The sequence below is a fragment of the Delphinapterus leucas genome, chromosome 5 (assembly GCF_059928025.1).
Source record: "Delphinapterus leucas isolate spDelLeu-1000000601 "Yukka" chromosome 5, BTC_Dleu_Yukka2, whole genome shotgun sequence".
Taxonomy (NCBI): Eukaryota; Metazoa; Chordata; class Mammalia; order Artiodactyla; family Monodontidae; genus Delphinapterus; species Delphinapterus leucas.
The window spans coordinates 1,326,563-1,345,750 of NC_143133.1; the positions used below are offsets into that span (position 1 = coordinate 1,326,563).

General features: G+C 54.7%; 1 protein-coding gene and 1 pseudogene across 2 annotated transcripts; one reads left to right on the forward strand and one right to left on the reverse strand.

Annotated features, from left to right (window-relative positions):
* Positions 1-5,408: 5,408 nt before the first annotated feature.
* Positions 5,409-5,888, reverse strand: LOC111164818 (small ribosomal subunit protein uS17m-like; annotated as a pseudogene).
* A 9,614-nt stretch (positions 5,889-15,502) lies between these two features.
* NICOL1 (NELL2 interacting cell ontogeny regulator 1) lies at positions 15,503-17,393 on the forward strand. Of its 2 annotated transcripts, XM_089911401.1 has the most exons (5): positions 15,503-15,614; positions 15,714-15,729; positions 15,912-16,073; positions 16,273-16,361; positions 17,280-17,393. In XM_089911401.1, the coding sequence occupies exons 1-5, from the start codon at positions 15,513-15,515 to the stop codon at positions 17,343-17,345; spliced, it is 435 nt and encodes a 144-aa protein (XP_089767527.1). In that variant the 5' UTR covers positions 15,503-15,512; the 3' UTR covers positions 17,346-17,393. The 2 variants fall into 2 exon arrangements, with proteins under 2 accessions (XP_089767527.1, XP_022410420.1); XM_022554712.3 differs by lacking the exon at positions 15,714-15,729 and having other exon boundaries at positions 15,517-15,629.
* Positions 17,394-19,188: the final 1,795 nt, after the last annotated feature.

Below are 19,188 nucleotides of genomic sequence, written 5' to 3' on the forward strand. Positions count from 1 at the left end.
ACCAGAGGAGGCGGGGCCTCGGAGAGACGCTTCGCGGCGGCGCGAGGACCAGCCGCCGGCCGCCGTAACGTAACATGGCGGCGCCCGTGGCCCGATCTCGAGGGCCGCGGAAGATGACGTTAGCAGAGGAGTGGGCTGGCTCGGCCGACCTACGCCCCCTTCAGCCCTGAAGTGGACAGAACCCCGACGCGGCGGCTGGCGAGGGGCCCCGCCCCTCCACGGACGGCCGCCGGGGGGCGGCCAGGACGCCGGGTTCCCGCGCCGCTGGGAGCGAGGTTGTCGAGGTCAGAAGGACATTTAGGGAAATATTTGCCAAATAGAGTCGGGTGGGGTCCAGCTCTCGTCCGTTCCCTAGACAGCCCGCGTGCGCTGACCACCTGCGACGTGCCTGGCACAGTTCGAGTTGCTGGGGACACAGTGGTGAGCGAGTCGGGCCCAAACCTTCGCCCTCGCGGGGTCGGCGATCCAGAGGAGGCGGGCGGGGGGACCGAGTGACGGGAGTGCCGCATACCCTGCACATCAGGCCTGCAGGCTCCTGGGCGAGCTTTCTCAAGCCTGGCAACCTCTCTGGTCCCCAGTGCTTTGTCCCAAGACAGGACTGAGTGATGACGCCCGCGGCTGACCCGCGTCCTCGGGCTTAGCTGCAGGCGGCCTTCTCCAGGCCCCGCGGCCCCGCACCTACCGGGTCTGGGCCTGCCGTTTCCAGATGCCAGAACGGGGTGGGGGGGACACCAGCGGTCCGGCCCCCAGGGAGTCAGCCCTGCCTTGGGGGGCGGTTCTTACCAGCCACAGACCCCAGCCAGGCTTGTGCATAATCAAGGACAGCACAGAACTGGGGCTTCAGCCCACAGCGGTGCCCTCTCCCTGGAGGGAGGGAGCCCCTGCCTGGCCGACCCCTTTGTTCACCCCTTTGTTCCCCGCAGGCCGGCTTCCTTGCCTGCGCCCAGAGATCTGTGTCATAGCGCCCAGAATCGGGCTAGTACCTCTTGTGGATGAGGACAGCAAACTTGGAGGTGCTCCCAAGCTTGTTGGCAGACCGAGAGGGGTGGGGACTGGTGTACCAGGTGTGGCCGGGGCCCTTTTCCGAGGAGGGCATGCTGCCCCTCAAGTGAAAAGAAGTCGCATGCAGTGAGCAGGAGAAAGGGTGCCCCAGACAGGGCAGCTCGTGGTGCAGGGGGGGCCCCCAGCCCGGCCTCCTGGCTCCTCCCGTCCCAGCCGCTATATCTCGTCCTCTGCCCCCTCCCACCCACAGCTTGGACCCGGACCTCATCATCTCCGGAAAGAGTACCTGTGTATGAGCCCCCCTTCAGATCCCCCTCTGCCACCAGAGCCACAGCGCCCCAGCCTTTCCACTTCATCCAGACCTGTGAGGGGAGAGGGTCAGGGAGCACCCAGTGCCTCACCCGTCTTCAGGTACCTGGGCGGTGGAGAGGTCAGCAGTCCAGACCCTTCCCATCAAGCCTGCTGTCCTCTGAGACTGGAGTGAGGCCCGACTCTGCTTTTATTCTACTTGAGTCGGTTTTTCTTCCTTCCGCCAGCAATCCCGAAGCCCAGCACTACGACGTGTTGAAACTGTGTCCTGATGTGTGTGTCAGACATAAAGTACTGTTACGTGTATGTTGGTGTCTTCGGTGGACAGGTGCGATTGTGCTGATCTTGTATCCACATTTTAGCTTTCCATCCCCCTAGGATGAAACCCTCACCTTGCTTCCAGTTGCCCCACCCTATGGACAGTCTACAGTGAGGACCCTCCTACAAGGTCCTCTCAGACTACATGTAAGAGTCTGGGAGGTGCATACCCCAGAGTCGGGGTGTTGGCCAGAGGTCACCAGGTAGTGTTAAAGAGGGCTGTTAAAAGTTCTCTAGGCGGACTGTGCTGGTTCACTTCCCACAGTTGACACAGGCTTGCGAGAGCCAATTGCTAAATTTTAAGGAATTTTATAAGCTTGTCATTAAACACTGCCATTGTTAAAAATGTAACTTCAGGGCTTCCCTGGTGGTGCAGTGGTTGAGAATCCGCCTGCCAATGCAGGGGACACGGGTTCAAGCCCTGGTCCGGGAAGATCCCACATGCCGCAGAGCAACTAACTAAGCCCGTGTGCCACAACTACTGAGCCTGCACTCTAGAGCCCACGAGCCACAACTACTGAAGCCTGTGCGCCTAGAGCCCGTGCTCCGCAACAAGAGAAGCCACTGCAATGAGAAGCCCGTGCACCACAACGAAGAGTAGCCCCCGCTTGCCGCAACTAGAGAAAGCCCATGCGCAGCAACAAAGGCCCAATGCAGCCAAAAATAAAATAAGTTTTTAAAAAAATGTAACTTCATTTTATTGTATTCATTTTACCCATTTCTGTCTGTCTGTTGTAACTGACTGGGATGGCGGAGGTCTGTATAACGTTGTACACCGCGCTTCTCATCGAACCCCACTTTCACAGATAACACACTGGCAGCTCGAACGCAGCAAAGATGGGAGTACTTACACCATGGATATTGGCAAATGCCACAGATCGGGGCTTGATTGTCTAGACTTAAACTGATAGAGAGAATGCTAACAATGAAGATTAAACTTAAAAGTATGTTGTGTCCGTAGTCATTACATTGTAAATAGCACACACACGATGTATAAACATATTCTGTAACCTAATTTCTTTCCTCAGTGGAGTACATGTCCAGTGAACCCAAACATCTTTAGTTTTTCTCTAATGAAAAGCAAAAGTAGCAAAACTTAGGCTTATTTAGCAGTTAGTCTTCCAGTGTCTTATTTGGGAATGACCTGGGTACTCGAGGAATTCCTGCTGTGAATGGAAGATATTACCTTTCAATATGTCATGTCAGTAAACAAAGGATGTTGTAGCCATCAGTCACTACAGCCGCATCCCGGACGGTGAGCCACGAGGGAGCTCAGGATGGAGACAGGACGCCACCGTCAAACCGTCAGCTGCTGCATCTGCCCCGACCCGCACAGTGCACCCGGAGGAAACTCAGGCTGCCAAAGCATGGGATACTGGCCCCAGATGACTACGATGCGTAGCAAAGGAATGATTTCATTAACAGTGATCCTTTGAAGCTCCGACTACCTGGTCTTTGTTGCAAAATACCCTTTGCATCCTGGCCCCTCCCTCACCTCTTCAGAGCAGTCTCTGCGTTATCTGAGATGCTGTGTCCTGGACTTAAGTCCTCAGTTTTGTCCACCAAATAAAACAACTCAACTTTTAGGTTGTGCTTTTTTTTTTTTTTCAGTCTACACCATCTAACTTAATTTAGCAGTTCCAAGTTACTAAAAATCTGGAGGAACCATTTTAAGAAGACAGTCCTAGAACATAATTATTCCTAAAGAGTTCATCTAAAAACTCTTACCTCATATACATTTAATTTACTTAAAAGTTTTGACTTGGCCTCTGTGCACCAGTGCCAAATCAAATCTTGGAGGTAGAGTTTTGGGTGAAGTAGTAAAGAATGGCTTTATTGCTTTGCCAGGCAAAGGGGGACACAGGGGCTCATGCCCCTCAAAACTGTCCCAACCCGGGAGGATTTGGTGGGTTTTATAGCAACGGTTCAAAGGCAGGTTGCTGGTAAGGATCAGAGTGTGTGCAGGGCCTGCGCTCCTTTAATCTGGCCTCAGGTGGTCTCTTGATGAGCTTCTCTGGAATGAAGAATGCTAACATCTTCCATTTGTTGGGGGTTTTAGTTCTGTAAAGAGCTCAAAGATATTGTTATGTGCATCCCTTGAGGGGGAACCAGGACCCTGCCCCAAGGCTGCACCATTGTTTCTTGGCCACTCCTCCCTTACTTCTGCATCCCCTCCCTTCCCTGATTAGCAACTGTTCAAATCTGCCCCTTGGGACTCAGGGAAGGTCATGGAGGCTGGAGTCTGATCTCTACAAACAAGAAACGGGGGACAAAGAAAGGTTTGCATGCCCAGGAGTCTCACAGGGTCTTGCTCTGTTTCAGTTTTATCATATCAAGTTATTTTTCTTGCTGACAAGTTTTGTAACAGGAATAATCAGATCTTAATTTGACTTGTAGTAAAGCTAATACAATAAAAGTGTTACACTTAATGCTGGTGAGTCTAAAGACGTGTCTGTATTAATTAAACCAGACTTGTTTTCATTCATTAAAAATTAATCCTAGATGATATGATCCTGAAATTCATTTAGGTTAGTCTTATATTTCTGAGTATCTACATAAGCACTTAATTTCCCTTAAGCCAATTAAATAGAGCTCTTTTACAAATTAGTTTTGGCAATACCACACATCTACAAAACACACATGCATAGATACATACAAACAGAGACCCTGCACTTCTGAAACCAAGCAGAATCCTGTGGGGCTCCTGGGCATGAAAGCCTTTCTGTGTCCCCCATTTCTTGTTTGTAGGAAATAGACTTCAGCCTCCACCACCTTCCCTGAGTCCTAAAAGGCAGGTCCAAACAGTTGCTAATCAGGGAAGGGAGGGGATGCAGAGACAAGGGAGGAGCTGCCAAGAAACAATAGTGCAGCCTTGGGGCAGGGTCCTGCACCACAACTACTGAGCTCGTGTGCCTCAACTAAAGAGCCTGTGTGCCGCAAAGTACAGAGCCCGGGTGCTCTGGAACCCGTGTGCCACAACTAGAGAGAAGCCCACCCACTGCAACGAAAGATCTTGCGTACCTCAACGAAGATCCTGCGTGCTGCAACCAAGACCCAATGCAGCCAAAAATAAGAAAATAAAAATAAATAAATAAGGGACTTCCCTGCTGTCCAGCGGGTGGGACTCCGCGCTCCGCGCTCCCAATGCAGGGGGCCTGGGTTTGATCCCTGATCAGGGAACTCGATCCTGCGTGCATGCAGCAACCAAGAGTTCACGTGCCGCAGCTAAGTAGTCCGCATGCCGCAGCTGAAGATCGGGCTAAGACCGGGCGCAGCCAAAATAAATAAATAAATGATAAATAAATAAATAAATCTTAAAAAAATAAAATTAAATGAATAATACCAATTTCCGTGTATGGTCATATGGCCTACCACTTTATTTTTTATTATTATTATTTTTTTTTTTGCGGTACACGGGACTCTCACTGTTGTGGCCTCTCCCATTGTGGAGCACAGGCTCCGGACACGCAGGCCCAGTGGCCATGGCTCACGGGCCCAGTCGCTCCGCGGCATGTGGGATCTTCCCAGACCGGGTCACGAACCCGTGTTCCCTGCATCGGCAGGCGGACTCTCAACCACTGTGCCACCATGGAAGCCCTGGCCTACCACTTTATTTTTAATTTTTGAAACATGACCATAAACCTTTATGAAAAATTATAACAAGGTCTTCATTTCATTTACTTTTAGTTATGTCATAAATACCAGAAGAGAAACTGGATGGTTTGTGAGGAAAGAGAAAACGTTTTCCATAAAGCAAATTTAGAAATCCTTCCCTTTTGGCTCCGTTTTCTGATCCCCCTTCACTGTGTTGAAGAGAGATCAAGTTCTTCCAGGTTTTTGCTTAGGTGGGTGGTTTCCAGACTGACCAGACTGTCCAGGTCCAGGTGGTTCCTGCACAGCGCTTTCCGGTCACTGGATCTATGACTTGTCCAACCTTGAAAATGGTCTCAGCCAGTTCACGCTCCACATGCTTTGTTCGCGGGACAGGTAGAGCTCTGAGAAGCACAATACCCCCACGGTGCACTGCTGGAGAGCATTGTGGGCAAAGTAGGTTTTTCGCTTATTAAGATACTGGTCCTCTGGATAAAATCCTTTTGGAGATTCAGCTCAAATGTCTTATATAATCAAGAACGTTCTCCTTCAGCAACCTCTAATAAACAGAGATGCAGAACAAGCCTGGTCACTGTCACTTCAGCAGTTGTTTGCGTTGCTGTCCCGTGACAGCACTTGGCATGGACAGATGAACGAGCTATTGACATTATGTGGCTTTGGTCACCTGGAGGGCTCCCACATGGCAGCCTATCACTTTAAATATCTAAACATACTGGACAAAATATGAAACAGAGGTTTTCAGGCAGTAGACGACAGGCACTGCAGGACAGTGATCCTTGGGAGAAGGGAAACAGCAAGGTGAGTTCCGTGGTTGGCCAGCCTGCCCCTGGAGGAACGTCCCAGGCTGCAGGACACGGAGGAAGAACCCACATAAAGCTGGCTATGCCCGTGGCTTGAAGAGACAGAGTTCAGCATCCGGGGAGCCCCAGGTGACTGGAACTTTTCGGGCAGAGTTGCAGAGGGAAAAGGCAAAGCTCTGGGGCTCTGCAGTGTGCCCCCTCCAGTTCTCAGCACATACAGAAGTGCCCCGAGGCTGGGAAAGACCCTGGAACAGGGAAAGTGGAACAATGCTCAGAGTTCACGCGGGCCAGAAAGAGGTTCCCGGTGGCCACGGGCACTGAGTAGAGTGCTCAGAAAGCCACTGCTTAGTATTAAGGGCAAACTGGCTCAGACTCAGGGGTTTTCTGAGCCCACCTAACGAAACCTAAAAGGAAGACCCAAAGGATCAAATTATTTCCAAGTAACTAACTGCATTCCAGAACAAAGCTCAAAAACATTAAAGAAGAAAAAAATCCCAATGACCCAACACTATAAAAATTACAATATCTGGCATCCGATAAAATTACCATAAACGTAAAGGAGCAGGAAAATACAACTCATAATAAAGGGGAAAAAATCAATCAATTGGACCAGAACCAGAAATGAGACAGATAATAGAATGAGTAGACAAGGGCAGTAAAGTTTATTATAACTATCTGGAATATCCAGGAAGGTAGGAGAAAGATTAAAAGATGTTAAGTAGGGCTATAAAAGACCTCAAATGAGAATACATGTCCAGGGACTTCCCTGGTGGCACAGTGGTTAAGAATCCACCTGCCAATGCAGGGGCCACGGGTTTGAGCCCTGTCCGGGAAGATCCCACATGCCAAGGGGCAACTAAGCCCGTGCGCCACAACTACTGAGCCTGCGCTCCAGAGCCCACGTGCCACAACTACTGAAGCCCGTGTGCCACAACTACTGAGCCCGAGCACCATAACTGCTGAAGCCCGCATGCCTAGAAACCATGCTCCACAGCAAGAGAAGCCACTGCAATGAGAAACCCGAGCACCGCAACGAAGAGTAGCCCCCGCTCGCCACAATTAGAGAAAGCCCACGTGCAGCAACGAAGACCCAAAGCAGCCATAAATAAATACATAAATAATAAAATAGAAAATGCATGTCCATACAAAGACTTGTATGTGAATATCCACAGCAGCTTTATTTGTAATAGCCAAATACTGGAAATTATCCAAATGTCTATCAACGAGTGAATGCACGAACAAATTGTGGTTTTTCCACACAATGGAACACTACTCACCAATAAAAGGGACGCACTATTGGTGCGCCCAACGGCATAGACAAATCTCAAAATAATTTTACTAATTTAAGGAAGACAGACAAAAAATAGAATATATTGTATGATTCCACTTACATAAAATTGTAGAAAATGTAAGCTAGCAACAGAAAGCGGATTGGTGGTTATCTTGGGGGAGGTACCAGTGAGAGGTAGGAGGGGAGATTGCAAAGAGAGATGACGGTGTTTGGGTGGCAGTGGGTATGTTCCTTATCTTCATGGTGGTAATGGCATCACATGTGCATGCTGACCTTCAAAATGAAACAGTTGTTTTACCAGCAAAAATGGGCTTACTCGGGAATAGCAGAGAATTGTGACTTGGGACAAGCATGCTATACAAAGGCCAAAGGCAAGTCTAACCAAGGAGAGGAACATTATTTTACAGAGAAAAAGGAGGAAGTTGGGAGGGGTTGTTTTGAACCAAAGTCCATTGGAGAAAAGTGAGAGTTCAGAGTGGTGATGGATTCTGGCTGAGCTTCTGGGGAAGTGGATTTCTTGTAGGAGATGCCCTGTACATCTTTTCCTGTGGGGACCTGTAATTGATGATTCTTCCTGTGACCAACTTTGAGTGGTACTGCATGAGAGCTCCCCCTTCTGGCCTCCTGACTCCATTTCAGTGAGGTTTCCCTTTATTAATTTTCACATGTATACATCAAAATCGATCTAATTGTGTATTGCATGTCAATCACACCTGAATGAACCTATAAAAGAGTGACAAAATAAATTTAATAATACTTTCAGCCTCCTACCAGATCCTTTGGGTATTTTGTCCAGAGCACTTTAACTCTATTAACCCCTCCCTGATTTATATGTTGCCACATATTTTAATTCTATCTTTTTATTATTGTTTAGTGGTGTCATGGCTTCTTTATACTGTATTTACCCCCAGATTTTCCTCTTACTTTGCCCCCGAGTGAGTTCCAGATCTTCTATCTAGGAGCTCTTTATCTCAGCCTGAACTACATCCTTTAGAATTTCCTTCCTAAGGACATTCTGTCTCTGAGTAAACGTGTGTTTATTTTGTCTCATTCTTTGTTTAAAAATATAAGTAATCTTTTTTTTTTAGTAAATACATACAGAAATGTGCAGAAATCATAAATATACAGTTGAACTTCCACAAAGTAAGCACACTGTGTCTCCAACATCTGAATCAAGAACCAGAGTATGACCCACGCCTTGGAATCACCCCTGCACCCCTCCCAATATAGTCCTTTTAACGTGCTTGTATTTGTTGAGGAGTTTTGCATCGATGCTCGTGAGGACTGTTGGTCTGCAGTGCTTCTCCGGCCTTGGTATCAGGTAGTGCTGGCTTTATGGAAGGAGTTAGGAAATATTTCATACTCTTCAATTTTTTGGAAAAGTTTGAGAAGGATTGGTGTTAATACTTCTTTAAATGTTTGCTGGAATTCACCAGTGAAGCCATCAGATCCAGGGCTTTTCTTTGTTGGGAGATTTTTGATTATTGATTCAATCTCCTCACTAGTTATGGGTCTATTCGGAATTCCTATTTCCTCATGGTTTCGTCTTAGTAGGTTTTGTGCTTCTAGGAATTTGTCCATTTCATCTAGGTTATCCAATTTGTTGGTGTGCCGTTGCTCACTCTCTTGTAATCCTTTTACTTCTGTTGAATTGGTAGTGATGCCTCCACTTTCATGTATGATTTTAGTGAACCGAGTCTCTTCTCTCTTTTTCTTAGTCCGTCTAGCTAACGGTTTGTCAATTTTGTTGGTATTTTCAAAGAACCAACTTTTTGTTTCATTGATTTTTCCCTATTGTTTTTCTATTCTCTATTTCATTTCTCTCCACCCTAATCTACCCTTTATTTCTTTACTTCTAGTTTTTTGTTTTGTTTTGTTTTGTTTTGGCTGTGCCTCGCGGCTTGTGGGATCTTAGTTCCCCAACTAGGGATCGAACCCGTGCCCTCGGCAGTGAACCTGCCAAGTCCTAACCACTGGACCACCAGGGAATTCCCTCCTTCTGCTAGTTTTAGGTTTAGTTTGTTCTTCTTTTTCTAGCTCCTTAAGTTGTAAAATTAGGTTGTTGGTTTGAGATCTTTTTAAAAAATGTATTTATAGCTCTAATTTCCCCCTTATCACTGCTTTCGTGGTGTCCCATAAGTTTTGGTATGTTTTGTTTTTGTTTCCATTCCTCTCCAAGTAATTTCTAAGTTCCCTTTCGATTTCTTCTTTGATCCTTGGGTTCTGTAATGTTCCACTTTTCCTTCTGTTATTGATTTCCAGCATCATCCTGTTCTGGTCAGAGAATGTACTTTTTATGGTATCTAGCTTTGAAAATCTACTGATGGGAATTCCCTGGTGGTCCAGCGGTTGGGATTCTGTGCTCTCGCTGCCGAGGGCTCCGGTTTAATATCTGTTCAGGGAACTAAAATCCCGCAGGCCACACAGCACGGCCAAAAGAAAAAAACCTGTTGAGACTTAATCAGTGACTTAATATATGGTCTCTCCTGGAAAGCGTCCCATGTGCACCTGAGAAGGATGTGTGTACTGTTGTCACTGGGTGGAGTGTCCTGGGCAAGACTGTTAGATCTGGTTGGTTTACTGTGTTGCTTAGGTCCTCTGTTTCCTTACTTATCTTCTGTCTGGTTGTTCTATCCAATATTATGAGTGGGGTATTGAAGTCTCCAGTTGTTATGGTAGAACTGTGTTTCTCTCTTTAATTCCATTAGTTTTTGCTTCATGTATTTTCATGGTCTGTCATTAGGTGTGTAAACATTTATATTTGTCATATCTTTTTGCCGTATCAAGCCTTTTATTAACGTGTAATGTCCTTCTTTGTCTCTTGTAAACTTTTTCGATTTAAAGTCTATTTTGCTTGATATCAGTTTAGCCACCCCTGCTCTCTTTTGGTTTTTATTTGCAGGGAGTACCCTTTTTCATCCTTTCACCTTCAGTCTATTTGTGTCTTTGGATTTAAAGCGAGCCTCTTGCAGGCAGCATAGAGGTAGGTCATGTGCCTTTATCCATTCTGCTTGGGTTCTCCAAGGAGTAAGATGAGGACGCTTCCTGCTAGGGATCATCTGAATTTTCTTCTGCCACTTGCCACGAGAATCATCACGAGTCCAGAACCATTTCCAGATAGTTTCCTTGTCTACACTTTCCTGGCGTATCCCGGAGCAGCTTCATGCCGGAGCCAGCTCTTGTGTTACAACCCTTCTTCCCTTCACCCTCAGTATCAAGACAGCTCACTGCCAGGCCTGCAGGCCAGGAGAGGAGGCCTGGGCTTACTTCTGGTGTCCCTTCCCTGCTGAACGAGCTGTGTGTGTGCATCAGACTCACTCTGGACCTAAACCGCTAACCCCGGAGCCACGAAGCTCAGACTCTCATGCCTCTTCTCCCAGCTCTGTTTGCTGGCAGGGCCTGGGCAGAGTTAACCTGATGACCTCTGCCCCTTGAACCCACCCCCGCCAGTCCCTCCCCACCACCTGCGGGGTCATTGGCAACTCACCTGGGCTCCACCTCCCTTGGCAGGGGAGGTAAGTGGAAGGGGGAGGTGAGGGTTGGCGGGGAAGAGGTGAGGGTAACCTGACTGCTGAGAGGTGGGGGCAGTGGGCAGATCTGCTCTGGACAGGGGAGAAGGTCCCCGAGAGGCTGTCCTGGGCAGAGCCCATGGCAAGCACGAGCAGCCTCTTCCCAGTGTCTGATGAGACGCCACTGGACCCCCACCTCTGCCCCACAGTGGTGGCGGCCAGGGAGAGTCTGGAGGGGATGAGGGCTCTGGGGCGTCAAAGGGATTCATGCCCAGAGCGTCCTGGTCATTGTGCAGGCCACGTTCATGCTGACTTCTGTGCTTCAATCTCCAGCTGGACAGCGGCTCGGAACCCAGGCCCCACAAGGCGTTCACCCTGCACCCTTTCACTTGCCCACCCCGAGGGCTGTTCCTTTCCCCAGCTGCCCACACGGCCCTCCTCCCACTTCCTGCCCCCTTTGTCCCATCCGGTCCAAGCCCTGGACAAGCAGCTCCTCCCAGGCCTGGGCTGCACAGCCAGCGCCTCTCTGCCTGCGTAGGCCCGTCTCCTGCTCACCTGGGCCCGCGCTCACGCAGTCACACTTCCTGCGCATCTTCTGAGCACCCGGTAGGGAGGGCCTGGCCTTCTGGTGAGAAGATACAGACCGGGGCTCCTCAACTGCTGCTCCGTCCACAGTTTGGGCTGGATCACCCTTTGTGGGGTCGTCCTGCTTTGCAGGATGCTTAGCGGCACCCTTGACGTCTACCCAGTGGGTTCAGTAGCACCTCTCCTCCCAGCTGCGACCATCCAAAATGCCTCCAGATGCCAAGTATTCCTGAGGGCAAAACTGCCCCCCACCCCCAAGAGCTCTGGATACAAGGAACGATCAACGTACTTAATAAATTACATAGTGAGTCAGGTGAGAGTGTAAGGAAAAGGAAAAATGTAGGATGGGGTAAGAGGGACTGGAGAGGATGGGATGGTGTTATGGACTGTTCCCATCCACCCCCCCCCCCATTCATGTGTCGAAGCCTTAATCCCCAAGGTGGCTGTATTTGGAGATGTGGCCCCTAAGGAAGAAAACAGGCTAAATGAGGTCAGTGGGGTGGGGCCCTGATCTGATAGGATTAGTGTCCTTTTAGGAAGAGACACCAGAGGCTTGCTCCCTGGATGTCTCTCCTCTGTTTTCTCTGTAGTGCACAGGATGGGTGGGCTGGCTCTCACAGAGAAGGAAATACTTGAGCAGAGCCTCAAGGGAGAGAGGAAGAAGGCTGTGGCATCCTTGGAAACAGGTGGGCCCAGCTCGAGGAAAGGCCCTGGGGCAGGAGCAGCAGAGTGTCCCCAGCGGCATGGCAAGGAGGTTATGTGGCTGGCATGGCGTGGGCAGGTAAGGGGTGGGAGGGAAGGTTGGCAGGCAGACAGCCTCCCAGCCACATCAGGGCTTGGACTGTCACTGTGGTGAGACGGGATCCATGGAGGGCTGTGAGCAGAGAGGGGGCAGCATCCGTTGATGACTGAAAAGGGCCCTCTGTCATAGCAGCACTAGTCACAACAGCAAAAGCATGGGAGCACCCACACGTGAATGGAAACAAAATGCGGTCCATACACACAGTGGAATATTATTCAGCCTTAAAAAGGAAGGGAATCTCGACACCTGCTAAAATGTGGGTGAACCTTGAGGACATTCTGCTCAGCGAAACAAGCCAGTCACAAAAGGACAAAATACTGTGCATTTCCACTTATATGAGGTCCCCGGAGGAGTCAAAGACACAGAGACAGAAAGTAGATGGTGGGTGCTAGGTGCTGGGGGAGAGAGGAATTAGCGTTTAATGAGGACGGAGTTTCAGTGTGGGAAGATGAAGAAATTCTACTCATGGGTGGTGGTGATGGCTGCACAATATGGTAAATACTGTGAACCATACTTAATGCCACTGAACTGTACACCTAAAAATAGTTAATATGGTAAATTTTATGTTATATTTATTTTACCACAATTTTAAAAAGAAAATAAGAAAGGTCCCTCTGGCTGTCTTAGGGCAACTGGACCACAAGGAGGTGAGCTACACAGAGATGGTGAGAGGGCTCAAGAGTCCAGGTGAAGGGCTTCCCTGGTGGCGCAGTGGTTAAGCATCCACCCGCCAATGCAGGGGACGCGGGTTCAAGCCCTGGTCAGGGAACTAAGATCCCACATGCCACAGGGCAACTAAGCCCGTGGGGCAACTGAAGAGCCCGCGTGCCACAACTAAAGAGCCTGCACACCACAACTGGAGAGGCTGTGCCCGGCAACTAGAGAAGCCTGCATGCCGCGACGAAGATCCTGCTTGCTGCAACTAAGACCTGATGCAGCCAAAAATAAATAAATAAAATATTAAAAAAAAAAAAAGAGTCCAGGTGAGGGGCAGTGTGGACCAGGGGTCTGAAGCCTGGCTCGGAGAATGATTCTGGTGGCTCTGAGAGTGGAGGGCACAGGATTTCTAAAAGGACTGCTGTGGGTTTGGTCTGAGCAGCTGCCAGGATGGACTGCCCTCACCAGAGATGGGGAAGGCTGTGGGCAGTTGTTGGGCTTTATTCTGGGGGGAAGAGGGACAGCAGATTTGGACATGCTGACCTTGAGAAGTCTATTCTCCAAGTGGAGACTTGGACCTCTCCAAGTCCAGGGCAGCTGGATGGGACACCTGGAACTGCATGGCTGGTTTTTACAGCTGCGATTGGACAAGGTCACAAAGGATATGGCCCTGAGGAGGGGACATGAAGAGGTGGGGGGCGAAGATGGAGCAAGGAGGGGGGGGCCACGGGGCCACTGATGGCCAGTGGGGAGGCCTGAGGACTGGTCCTTGGATGCTTTAGGTGGGTCAGGGCAGTGCTGGCTGGACAGGTGTGGGCTCAAGACAGAAGGAGAGAAACTGCACAGCCAGGAGAGGTGATGGGGGGAGGCAGGGGCTCACGAAGTTTGTCTTATTGGGATGTGAAAGAAATCACAGCCTACTCGCTGAAGAGCCAGTGGGGAAGGAAAATCCGTACCCTTGGGGAGGGGAGAGGGAGGAGGACGCAGGCTAGGGTGAGGGATGGGGGGGCAGGGCGGGGGGCGGAGAAGAAGTGTGTGGCCGGGCACTCAGGACCCGGGCAGCCCTGGGGTTCCGCCCGGCGGACCGGTGGCGCGGTCCCCTCGGTAGAGAAGCACAGTTGCGGGGAGGATGCGGCCAGGGGCTCGAGGGTGTGCGGGGCAGGGATGGTCAGGGTGGGCCGCGCCGGGGAAGCGGGAGAAGGGACACTCTGATGGATCCACGCGTCCGCAGCTGTGCCTCCCACCGCACCGCCGCCGAGGTCTCCCCGAGTCTTGCCCGTGCGCGCGCAGGGACAGCGGGGCAGGAGCCGGCCGCGATCCGGAGGCAGCGGGACGGAACGACAGGTAGAAAAAGCCCGTGCCGTGTGGCGCCCTCCGGCCACACGTCCCAACCCAGTGGCCCCTCGGGGCTGCTGCTCAGGTCGGCCGCCGCGCCCCGCCCCACTTGGGCACTGGGCTCCGGATAAAGGGCGCGGAAATGCGCACGTCCGGGAATGCCGCCCGCTGGCCCCCGAGCCCCTGCGCCGGGCCGGCCCGCGTTTCCGGAGGCCCCCCGCCCAGGCCTGGGCTGCAGCGCGAGCCTGACCCTGAGCCCGACGTGGGGGAGAGAGTGGCGCTCACGAGCACTGCCCCCTCCCCTAGGTCAGCAAACCCTCGTCCGGTCGGGGCCTTGGTCATCCCATCCCGTGCCGGGGCGACAGCTGACCCAAGGCCCGGGGGTGGGGCAGAGGGCATCTGGCCCGGCGCTGCCCACCAGGAAGGGGGCCGGGCGCTGCCCCGCACAGCACGGGCTCCGGCACTCAGGCGGGGACGCGGGCCTGGGCGCACTCTCCGGAGGTCGGGGCCTCTGCATCAGTGCTGCGCCTCGTAGAGACCAAGTAGACGCCAAGTGGAGACCTTCCCTCTCAGAGGGACCGGGCATCCCCCGCACGCGTGGGCCTGGCGGGGACCTGAAACCCGCGCGCATCGGGGCGCCCGCGGGGGCCACACTCGGCTCTTTACTTCCAACAACCTTGTGTGGTCACGAGGGAGCAAAGGGCATAGAGGGGCCAAGTGACCCCTCCGAGGTCATGCAGCGGGGGTGGGGGTGTGTGGCAAATAGGTGTCAGGGCGCGGAGTGGCGGAGGGGGGACCCGGCAGGCCGATAGGCTTCTCACCTGTCCCTCTCCCCTGAAGCGCAGGGGCAAGCCTGGGCCCGAGTCAGGAGCGGAGAGAGCGGATCCCCACCGGCCCACGGGCCTGGGTCGCTCCTGGCCCCGATCTCCCCCGAGCAATCCGACCCGACTGGACCCCCCTGGCCTGGGAGCAGAGGCCGCGCCTTTGCATTCACTGGCCGCTAGTCCCTGGCGTGCCTCGAGCCCCTCCCTCAGGATCGGCCCAGGGACACCCCAAGCCCCGGGACCGCCGAGCTCCCGCGGCAGATTTCCCGCTTCCTTGGCTTAATTCCGGCCGGCAGTGGCTCTGGAGGAGTTATCCAGGCGCCGCCTCCTCCAAGCAGCCCTCCCCACTCCGTGGCCTGTGGGCCTGACGGTGCTCTGGGCGCAGATCCCTCCCGGGGCTGGGCACACGGAGCCCAGGAGCCACCTCGGTCCCTTTAAGCCCGCTGTTTTCGCAGTCCCGGGGTTTCCATGACGACGACGTCTGATAGGGGACCCGGGCGGGGTCGGAGCGCATGCGCGGTGCGCGCCGGACGCCGCAAGTCTACCCGAGTCGCCGGCGCTGCTGTCGCGGCGTCCCCAACTGCGGTAAAGGCGGGGTGGGGGTTCGCTGGGCCGGGGTGGGGTGGGGAGGGAGAGGGAAGGAGTCGCTGGGCGCGGGGGGCGTGGCAGGGGTGGAGGGGCCGGGGTGGGGAGCTGCGAGACCCGGTGGGCCGGGTGGGGGGGTTCGCTCGTCCCGGGGGGCGGGCCCTGGAGGTGGGTTCGCTGGTCCGCGGAGGTCAGGGTGGGGTAGGGGCTCGCGAGGCCGGGTTCCGGGGTGGGTGTTCGCTGGCCGGAGTTGCGGGCGCTGCTGACCCTCGGCTGCTGCAGGGCGCCCGGGCTCCCTCCGCTCGGCCATGGCCCCCTCGCCGCCGTGCAGGCCCCCTCGGTCGCCGCCGCCGCCGCTGCTGCTGCTGGTGCTGCTGAGCGTCGCGCTGCTGGGCGCCCAGGCCCGCGCGGAACCCGCCGCCGGGAGCGCCGTCCCCGCGCAGAGTAGGTGCCGCGCGCGTGTGCGGAGGGCTCCCCCCTGGCCCTGACCGCACCCGGGCGAGCGGGAGGGGCGTGGCTCGCCTTTGTTCCTAGGGTGGGCCCCGCGCCCCCTCGGGTGGGAGGTGGGGGGCGCACGGAGGCCGCTGCTCCGGTGGGTCCGGGCTGGGAGCGCGCCCCGCGTCCTGACCCGCGTCCCCCGCAGGCCGCCCGTGCGTGGACTGCCACGCTTTCGAGTTCATGCAGCGCGCCCTGCAGGACCTGCGGAAGACCGCCTGCAGCCTTGACGCGCGGGTGAGCCTCCCAAGGAGAGGAGGGTGGGGAGGAGGGACGCCCCTCTCAACCGCCACACTCAGTTTCTGGTGCCAGTGTGGGAGGGCGGGGGCAGTCCCGTTCCCCTCCTCCCCAGGGCCTCGCCGGCACTTTCCCCGGGGGTCACCCAGTCCCAGTGCAGCCTGCCCCGGGTGGAGTGCCGAGGCCCAGTGGGAGGGAAGAAACTGAGGCGGGGGAAGAGGTGGTCGGAAGGGGGTGCGTAGGGCTTGCTGGGCACGGAACGTTAGCTTGGGCGCAGCTGTCTGGGGGGTTCCTTGCCCCCGGCCTCACCTGGGGAAGGACGGGTGCGTGCACAGGGGCCAGGGGTCAGCCCCGTCAGCCGACGGAGTTTCTATTTGTGACAGATATATGTACTCCTCCTGAGAAAGGGAGAGAGCATTCCTAGAAGTAGAAAGCAGGGAAGACCCCCCTGCTCCCCTTTTCTGGCCAATTCCCAAGGGCCCGGCCTGAGACCTGTGGCGCCCCCTGGGGGCCAAGGGGCCTGAGTTTCATTGAGTCTGGAGCTGGGTTCCTGAGAGGAGCAGCCCCAGCCCACCCTGGGGGTCGGGGGAGGGGTGAGAGGGGCCCCTGAGAGCCGAGCGGAAGCTGGGAAAAGTCGTCCCGGTGTGGGGCTGAGGAGGCAGGACTGGCCCAGGACTGCAGAGGCTCCGGGCCGGGAGGGGGGCGTCTGGAGGGCAGCAGAGGTCCCCTGCCGTCAAAGTCTGCAGAGCTGGGGCTGGGGGTGTCCTCACAGAGTCCAGTTCAGGCTCGGAGAGTCTTGGGAACGGGTGGAGACAGGACTGCCAGTGGGTTTTGGGGGGAAGCCGGGAGCTGGGAGGCCCTCGGGAGCTGGGGCGGGGGCAGCGGGCGGTGCCCTGACAGCCCCGTGTTGCTCTTCAGACGGAGACCCTCCTGCTGCAGGCCGAGCGCCGGGCCCTGTGCGCCTGCTGGCCGGCCGGCCGCTGAGGACCCTCAGCCAGACTGCTTCCTCACCAATAAACACCTGGCCCGGCATGCCTGTGTCCTGTCTCCCTACTCTGGCCACCAGAGCCCACCATCGCCGCCTTCTGGAGTCCCCAGTTGGGACTCTCTCTGGGCCTAGGTTTCTGCAGCTCTTCCGTGAGGGCTGAGGCCCTCGGGACACCTGTCCCACACCAGTGCCACAGTTGAGGGTATGCATGTCCGGCCACACTTGTGAACCTGCACCCACGGGCATGGTGGCCACGGTGAGTCCGCCTTCCAAGGACCTCTTTCCTGCCTGCTTGCACTTATTTTGAGGCGGGGGGGAGGGGAGCGGTGTAGAGGTGGCCTGGTCCCTGGAGCAGCTGCCCCGGCGCCAGCCCTCCCAAGGTTCTTCTGTACCGCAGTGAGGATGCCTGTGGTCGGGGTCTCCCTGGAGATCCAGCCGGTGGATCCCACACGGCAAGGCCACTGTGACCAAGGAGCCTGAGGGTGTCGGGAGAGGGGTGATTGGGTGGCAGGGGAGGGCTCCTCTGGGAAGAGAGGGCTGGGCCCTCCCCCCAGCTTCCACCCTGCCTGCTGGGTCCCTCCTGTGCACCCCCGCCCAGCCCCTGGGCACCAGGAGCTCCTGGCTCAGACACGCATCCACACACGTGTGCTCACAGCACCGGGTGGGAGGCCTCCCTCCCTCCCTCCCTCCCTCCGTTCATTCTGGGAATGGTTTTTAAAGTAAAAATTAATACCTTTTTTTCACAGTAACGCATGCACGCTGTAAGGAACATCCCGGAACGCAGCAGGGCTGCGATTGGAAGTGGCCACTATGGGACACTTGACCTCTCAAGGGCTTTAGTTCCCTGGTTGTGGCCGCCTCAGTGCAACGTGTCCCCCCCCCCCCCCCGCCCCGCTTCTGCTGTCTCTGGTGGGTGGAGCCGGACACTCCTGGTCCACTGCCTGGAGGACGGCACCAGTCCCCAGCCCAGCCTGGCCTGGCCTGTCTTTGTGATCTAAATGCACGCATCTGTTCAGACCCTCTGCCCCAGGCCCTTCCCTGCCCCAACGGGCTTCCCAATCCTTGACCTTGACCTCTACTGTCCTCGGTTCTCTTCTGCTGGAACCGCCTGGCGTGCAGGGGCCGATCCAGGTGTCAGGATCACAGTGAACAAACCAGATTCCTACCTTGGCCATGGTGGGAGGCCGAGCTCTAGGTGTCTGGTGGCGAGGAAGCCTGTGAGCTTTACATCCGGCCAGAGAACGCCCGCGGTGGGGGCTGCTGAAGCCGTGGCAGGCCTAGGCCGGCCCTCGGGCCTGGCTGTGAGCGGGGTGCAGTGGCAGGGCTCAGGATCCACCTGTCCTGGGGCCCCAGAAAGGAGCGGAGGGTGGCAGGGGCAGGTGCCTTCCCATCAGGGCGCTGCCAGACGGTGCTCATGTCCCATTGGTTGGCCTCTGTCATGTGGCCACTCCTGGCTGCCCGGCGGGCGGGACGCAGCCTGTGTTGCTGACCTGCGGCCAGATTCACAGACACAGAGGACCAGCGAGCACTTCTCAGTATGAAAAGTACAAGTACTTCTAGTATAAGTACTTTTTAGTATACGCATGTCCCATGCAATATGGGACGTACTTAAATTAAAAATTATTGGTTTATCCAAAACTGAAGTTTAACTGGGCATCGTGTATTTTGTGGGCAGCCATGAACCCTTGCCCGGACTGGGGTTCCTGTTACCATAAATGATGGGGGCAGCCGAGGGTGGCCGTAGAAAGCGTCTTAGGGGAGCTGCCCTCTGGGAGGGAGTAGGGGCACAGCCCAGGCGGACGGGTGTGCAACCACAGGCAGAAGGGCCGGGGACACTGC

Coding starts and splice junctions, on each gene's coding strand:
- NICOL1 (XM_089911401.1), top strand. CDS start 15,513: ATGACGACGACGTCTGATAGGGGACCCGGGCGGGGTCGGAGCGCATGC. Junction 16,074..16,272: donor GAGCGCCGTCCCCGCGCAGA/GTAGGTGCCGCG, acceptor CGTCCCCCGCAG/GCCGCCCGTGCGTGGACTGC. Junction 16,362..17,279: donor CCTGCAGCCTTGACGCGCGG/GTGAGCCTCCCA, acceptor GTTGCTCTTCAG/ACGGAGACCCTCCTGCTGCA.